This window comes from Pundamilia nyererei, unplaced genomic scaffold, assembly GCF_000239375.1.
Source record: "Pundamilia nyererei isolate P.nyererei 1_Seehausen unplaced genomic scaffold, PunNye1.0 scaffold00076, whole genome shotgun sequence".
NCBI classification, from domain to species: domain Eukaryota; kingdom Metazoa; phylum Chordata; class Actinopteri; order Cichliformes; family Cichlidae; genus Pundamilia; species Pundamilia nyererei.
This window is the reverse complement of record NW_005187477.1, coordinates 2,220,134-2,227,883: the sequence shown is the minus strand read 5'-3', so window position 1 is coordinate 2,227,883 and position 7,750 is coordinate 2,220,134. Positions and strand designations below refer to the sequence as shown.

The 7,750-nt window shown below is 47.7% G+C and overlaps 1 protein-coding gene across 1 annotated transcript in view; it reads right to left on the bottom strand.

The window, feature by feature from the left end:
- Window positions 1–283: 283 nt before the first annotated feature.
- ltbp4 (latent transforming growth factor beta binding protein 4) overlaps window positions 284–7,750 on the bottom strand; it is a 31,962-nt gene continuing 24,495 nt past the window's right edge. The window contains exons 18-33 of the mRNA XM_005737524.2: window positions 7,280–7,458; window positions 7,032–7,157; window positions 6,593–6,715; window positions 5,949–6,080; window positions 5,680–5,805; window positions 5,029–5,172; window positions 3,971–4,237; window positions 3,794–3,865; window positions 3,343–3,471; window positions 3,110–3,250; window positions 2,738–2,890; window positions 2,268–2,366; window positions 2,014–2,173; window positions 1,654–1,940; window positions 1,314–1,466; window positions 284–1,089 (exon numbers count right to left, since the gene is read on the bottom strand). Coding sequence (XP_005737581.1) covers window positions 947–1,089; window positions 1,314–1,466; window positions 1,654–1,940; window positions 2,014–2,173; window positions 2,268–2,366; window positions 2,738–2,890; window positions 3,110–3,250; window positions 3,343–3,471; window positions 3,794–3,865; window positions 3,971–4,237; window positions 5,029–5,172; window positions 5,680–5,805; window positions 5,949–6,080; window positions 6,593–6,715; window positions 7,032–7,157; window positions 7,280–7,458 — 2,434 coding nt within the window. The 3' untranslated portion in view covers window positions 284–946. The remainder of the gene's footprint in view (window positions 1,090–1,313; window positions 1,467–1,653; window positions 1,941–2,013; window positions 2,174–2,267; window positions 2,367–2,737; window positions 2,891–3,109; window positions 3,251–3,342; window positions 3,472–3,793; window positions 3,866–3,970; window positions 4,238–5,028; window positions 5,173–5,679; window positions 5,806–5,948; window positions 6,081–6,592; window positions 6,716–7,031; window positions 7,158–7,279; window positions 7,459–7,750) is intronic.

Below are 7,750 nucleotides of genomic sequence, written 5' to 3'. Positions count from 1 at the left end.
CGCACCAGAACCTCTCGCCATAAGAACAGTTTCTTCCCCTCTGCTGTTGGACACATGAACAATAACCGTATGACTGTCCCCGCCACTAACACATGACCCTACGCTGTGTCACTGCATCATTACATGTTTGGCACTGATCACCACCTGCACTCATGTATATATCTTTCTACGTAGCACTCATAATTCTTATCCCTACTTTTATTTTTTCCATGTCTATTTAAGTGTTATTTATGACACCATGTTTGCACTGAAGCACCGCAGCAATTTCCTAATGTTGTAAACCTGCTCAACATTTGGCAATAAACTGATTCTGATTCTGATTCTGATTCTGACAAGGTGATGAAACAGATGCGTGTCCAAATGGAGTAAATACTGCAGTATAATAAGAATACTCATCCATGGGGCCATCCAAGGATAGTCCTGGCTTCCTACGGGGGTTTGAGACAATGACACGTTGATCTGCTCAGGTTTATGTTTATGTATGAACTCTGACTGAATTACACACAATTTGAGGCAACCAGGTGTTTTACAGCAACCACACTGGGCTCTAACAGACACACTGATTTATCGTTGCTTTTATCACCACTCAGGTCCAACCAAACTACCACGTGTCTGATAACTACCTGCCCAGTTAAAGAAAAACAAACACAATCCACCTGCAACACAGGTGAGGTGAACAAATGGAGGGTGTATTCAGGTCTGGATTGTGGAGGCATTAGTGAAGTGTGTTCAGGCTAAATCAGGACGATGAGTCGCTCTCTAATCAGACGTCGCCCTGTGTTGTTCAGGCTAACCCAGTCTAGCTTTGCCCAGTTTAGTGCAATCTAGAGTCTTTTAGTGTCCAGTCTATTCTCGCCTGGTCAAGTCTAGTTTATCTAATCTGGAGAATAAAAAAGCCTGAGCCAGTCTGCGCTGGCCTACAGATCCCAGTCCAGCGCACTCTGTTCTAAGCAGCCACGCAGTGGTTCGGTCTGCGAGACATGACGTATCCTCTCCTGCAGACGCAGCGGTACGAGCCGTCGGTGTTCACGCAGCGAGCGTTCACGCACGGGTACTCAATCCTGACGCTGTCCTCACACTCATTTACATCTGCAAACACACACACACACAATCAGTAATTCAGTACTGGAAATCTAACATATAAATGTGATTCATCAAGCCCTGGTCACACAGCAAAGGACGACTGCCTGGCAACTGCTGGTTGCTAGGGGGAAATGTGAATCGGGTCTCTGGGCGTCTGTGATTGAGGCTTTAACAGTTTATCTTCTTCTTTGCTGTCTCATAGCGATCTGTGCTCTTCTCTGCAGCCTTACCTATGCAGGTCATAGTGGTCATGTCCAGCTCGTATCCTTGGTAACAGTCGCAGGTGTAACCCTCTGCAACACGAATGCACCTGCCGTTCTCACAGCCGTGCAGGATCCCACAATCCTCAGCTGTGCTCAGGCTGGCGTATGACTCGTAACGCCCTGAGAGATGAGAGAAGGAGAAAGCAGGCTTCACTGTGTTGGTAGTTTCAGCTAGTTCACCTGCTGCTCACCTGGCCTGACCTGGTCCACCTCGACCTTTGGCCTCAGCACTGAAGCAGCGCTTTATGTTCACACGTTTTTATATTTTTCTTTGCATTTTAAATAAAAGTTTTGTTTCTGGACTCACTCTCATACAGCCTCCTCGGTACCCCTCCTCCTCCGCTCCTGTCGGTGAAAGAAGGGAAGGGCGGCCCCGGCCTCCACGCCCTGTCCTCCCCTTCCTCCTCTGTCTCCTCGTAGCGCCCTCCAGGCAGCGGGGCCAGGCTGAGAGGAGGACTGTCGGGCCTGGATGGTGGATGAGGCAGGACTCCAAGCCCAATGTCAGCTCGTGGGTCCGGAGGAATGCGGAAGGGAGGCGGTCTGGACTGAGAGCTGTCAGGAGGCCCGTAGTCTCCCTCGGAGTAGTAACCAGTGCTGTGACACACAAACATCTGTTAACGTAACCTGAGGATTATTAGAACAGCGACAGCCATGAGTTTGGTCTCACCTGTACTCAGGCCTACGATACGTTTCATCTGGCAGGCTCCCTCTGAAGCCTGACCTGCTGCCCTCTGCTGGAGAGTAATCATCATAGTCGGAGCGACCGTAGTCTCTGCCGGGAATCACAGGGAAGTAGTCGAGTCCATAAGGAGGCAGGTTTGGAGAAGCTGAGTTCATGAGGAGGAACGAGAAAGTCAAATTAAACTCGACTTTAGATTAAAACTCAAAATAAAACTGAGAAATGTGAACAGTTTTCTGTACCACTCCCTCGTCTTCGACCTGCTTCCGTTTCAGAGTCCGGATAAGTCGCCGGGAAAAGAGGCGGAGGAGGGAACGAACTGCACATACTGGCATACCCCTCTGTGGAGAGACGAATGCCAGTTAATCTGTTAAATATGCTACAAGGTCATCATACCAACTGATGATATTTAGGATGTTTAAACTACAGCTGTGACCTCTACATTGAAATTCATCTTTGGGCTTCCACAGAGGGTGACAGCAGGAAGGCTTCCCAATTCAAATTCCAGTTTAACAACTTAAAATTCTTCTCCTGTAAATGTCACCACGTCGGGGTAATGGCTTCAAAATCTACAACACTGAATACACACGGCTTTGGAGCTTTTGATGATTTCTGGAGGTATAAAAACAATAAAACCTCTCGACGTCTTCCTAACAGCCTTCCTGAGGAGACACCAGATGTTTTTATAGTTTCCAGTGGTTCTTTTGTTTACCTGTGTCGGGGGCAGGACAGAGGGCGCAGCTGAACCCCCAGCCCTGCCCATACAGACAGCAGCAGTCTGTGAAGGTGATATGTGCTCCCATCAGAACGCTCTGACACACCAGGCCTGTCGTCACGTGCTGCCAGCATATGGACAGGTTCTCATCTGGAGAGCATGAAGAAGTCAACACCAGAGCAGAGAAAGCAAAGCAAAACTGATGGCAGGAAGCTATTCATATAGTTTCTCGACTTTTGTGTGAGTCTGCATGCTGCGTCTGCCTGTCACTGTGCTGCTGGAACACCAGAGTTTCCGTGATGATGGACAATAAAGGATATTTCTATTATTTCTAGGGAGGAGAAGTAGAAGCAGGAAGCTCAGGTTTACCCTGATTGAGGTCGGAGGAGTTGACACAGTTTCGTTGGGTGTCGTCGAGGACCAGAGGAGGCTGACAGCTGCAGTAATACGAACCAACTGTGTTCACACAAATCCCTCCCACACAGCTCTCCTCTTCACACTCATCATGATCTGACACAAACAAGGAGGGAAAAAAATTTTATTGACACAGAAATTCAAATCGGTTTGAGCAAATTAAGCTGCTGAGCTTCGGTTCGGCGTACCAACACACTCCAGCAGCGTGCTGTTGTAAACGTATCCGCTGGAGCAGTAGCAGCTGTATCCCGGGATGTTGTTGACACACACGCCGTTCTTACACACCTCTGGATGGAAACGCTTACACTCATCCACATCTGGCAACAAAGGCACGAAAAAGGACACGTGTCTCAAAGATGTTCTCATTCATGTCCGCTGTACCTCCCTGCAGCGTTGTGACGTACGGATTGTTACTGATCCTGTTTTTTACAGTCCAGACTTTCTGAGTCTGAGGGTTTTAAAAACACTCTTATACCTTCTGGGTTACTAATTCCCAACTTTCTGAAAACACAGCAAATATCTGAAAACATCTGGAAACGGTATCTGTGCCGACCGGACATTCTGCGACCCAGTAACATCATCAGTCAGGAAGTGAAATGCAGTGGGGTCAGGGTTAAAGAGGTCTGTCTGTGTTTGTACCTCTGTAGCTGAAGGCTCCTGGTCCTTCTGTAACATATCCATTCCCACTGGGACACAGAGTTAGAAACTCAGCTGCAACACAGAAAGACTTTATCAGAAAATGAACCAAAGCGCAGCTCTGAAGTCCTGATAGGTTGATAGGTGGCCTGCATTCACTATACACACAAGCTTTCCCACCTGTGTATGCTGTAGGGCAGGGGTGGTACTGGCAGCCCAGCCCCCAGCCCTGCCCCAGTGTGCAGCAGCACTCCTGCTGGGTGGTGTTGGTGGCCAGCAGGCTGCAGGTTCCCCGCTCTGCCAGGTTGTAATAACACTCCCTCAGCTCGCCAGGACGAGCCTGAGGAAGGGGCGGCAGCATCGGAGACAGCTCCACCACACTGGCGTGGAAAGCGGAGGAGGAGGTGGTGGTGGTAGAGGATTGGCGGGCACGGACTATGTCTGTTTCTGAAGAAAAATGAGAATATGAAAGTTAAATTAGCATCTACCAAACAGGTTTGGGTGTTTGGCATGTTTTAGCTTTTGTTCTGCGAGGTCATCTTTGGCGACCATCACCGGTTATTTCAAAATACAGTTTTTCCTGTAGCCAGAAGTGACCCAAGATATCAGCTAATGCTATCAAGCTTGGTTAGCATGCTCCAGGACACAGACCCAAGAATTTCACTGAGCAGAACTAGAGCTCAGACCTCTTTAGTACAATAACCTCACAGTAGCCTTTTTATTGATCCAATAATTGCATTAAAAAAGCTCAAACAGCGCAAACACAGAGGAGAGGTTTAGTTCAGGCATGCTAGCTAGCTGAGGTGAAGCCTAGCAGACAGCTAGCAGCTACAGCTGCCTGTGTGACCATCCACCTGTCAGTCAAACAAGGCCAACTTTAAGCCTTAATAAAATTAGTCAGCTCAGTTCTAAAAATCATTCCCCTCTCATACTGTTGTTAAGAAGGGGTAACTTTTGTTAATTTCTGTTTTAAAGCTGGATGCTTTAACAAGGAGACTGACTCACTACAACCTCAAGTGGTTATTAGAGGAATTGCAGCTTTTGTTGGCAGTTGGGGAAAAGAAAGTCCAAGGATCGTTATTCCATCTTCAGCAATGGAAGAGGCCCCCACACCAGCAACATCAGCAACAACAGAGATGAAAATCTTATTAACGGCATGGGGCTGGGATGGAGTTGGGTTGTGGCTCGTGTGAGCAGCAGCAGCTACACAGCAGCCATGTAGTCTCATATGTGTTTACCTAGAGCTGCAGCGTGGACGCACCGTCTGGCCGCCGTGTCGTAGCTGTGACCTGCCTGGTCACATTCACACATGAAGGACCCCTCCACGTTCTCACAACGAGCTGAGCCACACACACCCGGCAGAGACACACACTCATTCACATCTGAAAGACACATACACAAACGCATTTCATTTCATTCACATAAACCTTGTTTAGATTGTTTTGTAGATTAACCCATTAAAAAAAACAATAATCTCAGGCACACGTCCAAATTTTGGGAAATAACACAAAACAAGAAAGTTAACAGCAAAAACAAACAATAATGAAACTCAGTTAAAAGAATTCAAATGCCCGATAAAATGCTTGTCTTTGCGGGGCTGCTGTGACTCCGTGCCTGGGATCACCGTAATGACCCTAATATCATTGAAAAGTGCAGCGTCGCTGCTTTCAGGAACCGTTGGAATTCTTTCAATTGAGCAAATGGTTCAGGAGTTACAGATGTTGAAAACACCCATCTGAATCTAGCGACAGGTTAGGCTTTAGAGGGTCAAACATGTGATGCTGAAAAAAACATTTGTAGGATCCAAAGTCTTAAAATGTCTTTTTGGTTTTTTTTAGACCCAAGAACCCAAAAGCCTTGAATCCTCACACTTGTGCTCTAACACGTACCCACACAGGTCTTTCCATCGGCGGAGGAGGTGAAGCCTTGGTCACAAATGCAGCGGTAAGTTCCAAACAGATTCTGACAGTAGGCGTTGGCGCCGCACACTGTCGTGTTGCCACATTCATTAATATCTGATTGAAAGAAGAAACGAGAAGGAAGTCAAGTCCATCCGTTCATCCATTTTCTACGGCTCGTCTGGCCTAAGCAGACATGAGGCCTCCCTCGTTTGTTCTAAGTGGATGCTGAAGCGTCGGTAACATGTGCTCAGACTCACCTTCACAGATCCCAGCGTGGTTCACCTGGTAGCCTGGCTCACAGTTAGTGAGGCAGCTGTAGGAACCAATGGTGTTCTCACATCGCTGTGACCCGCAAATGGAACCACCGGACAAGACGCATTCATCAACATCTGAAAGAGACAGACAGACAGAGGTCGTTAGACGTCAAGGTTCACAGCTTTGGATTGGCCTTAAACATCAGTAATATAAACTTTGATTCACATGAGGCCAACACTTCCTATGGAGCACCTCAGGGTTCAGTACTGGGTCCAGTTAATATATATGAGCAAGTATGTGCAGCACGTTGTACGTTTATAAGATATTTTATTTTGCTGGTCAGATTACAGAGACTGTATGGAGAAGAGCTTTGAACCACTACATGATGCACCTCATGAAGGCTTTGAATACATCGGTCCTATTTTAATTTCTTTCTTTGGCTGACAGGAAGTCAAAATACTTATTTTAATATTCTTCTTCTATTTGTCACGATTCATTTATCAGTTTATCTGTTCGTCTATTTTTTGGATGGTACTGGCAGCCACGAGGAGATGGACACAGGCTGCAGGGTCATGACCTAATTAACAGGTCAGGCCTACTTAAACTGGGCTGAAGGTGTCACACTTGTGTGTGTGTGTGCGCATACCAAGGCAGGCAGTCCCCTCGGGGTTGGTGGTGAAGCCGATTTGACAGTCACACTGGAACGAGCCTTCGGTGTTCACACAGCGACCGTCCGAACACACCCCCGCCTTAACACACTCGTCCACGTCTGCACAAAGACACGAGAAGACAAAACTGAAGAGCCACAAACAGGCAGCAGCCGAAGGCCTGCAGAGCATCTCACGCAGCATGCAGTGATGTCTGCGGGCTCTGCAGGCCATCGCTGACTGCACAGGTGTAAAAGATTTTTGGACCTGACTGTAATATATCCGACACAACAGCTCCGACATCAGTCCTGCTTTCCTGCGACGGTCATGAGGCTGCTGTGGTATTAAATGAAATACTTAAACATCTGAATACGGACATGCGCACAAACCCAAAGAAGCGTCCTGATAAACGTTCCCCGTTTGATCGGCGGGACTCACCGAGGCAGGCCGTCCGGTTCTCACTCAGCGTGAATCCCTGCGAGCACACACACGTGTAGGATCCAGGCGTGTTCACACACTCTCCTCTGGAGAAACAGAAATCTCCCTCCAAACACTCGTTAATGTCTGAGGACACACACACACACACACATTAAAATGATCTGTTTAACGCACCGTTCTGTACGAGGGCGCCTCATCACCACCCACATCTGGTAAAGTTATATTTAACTAGCAGAGAGCGACCTCACCTCTGCACTGCCTTCCCAGGCTGGAGGTTCGATACCCGGGCGCACAGTCGCACCTGAACGAGCCGACGGTGTTCACACAGACCCGCTCTGCCTCACACACCCTGCCGCTCGCACACTCGTCTATGTCTGCAGCACAGAGAGTGACATCATCATTGATCACACCCACTGTCGCCAAAGTGCTGCTCACAGGGGGTCATGTGATTGTTGGGTTTTTCTCTGTATGTATTATTGTAGGATCTTCTGTACAATATAAAGCACCTTGAGGCGACTGTTGTTGTGATTTGGCGCTGTGTAAATAAAACTGGATTGAATTGAATTGAATTGAAAATTGATCGGCCTTTCCTAACTGGTTTGCTCAGAGGCTCCGCCTTCTTCCACTGCAAGCTGAGGATGGACGGATGATGAAACGGTGATGAGTCTAAACATAATGTTGATTTCTAAACAGGCTCAGCTCCTGTGTGTGTGTGTGTG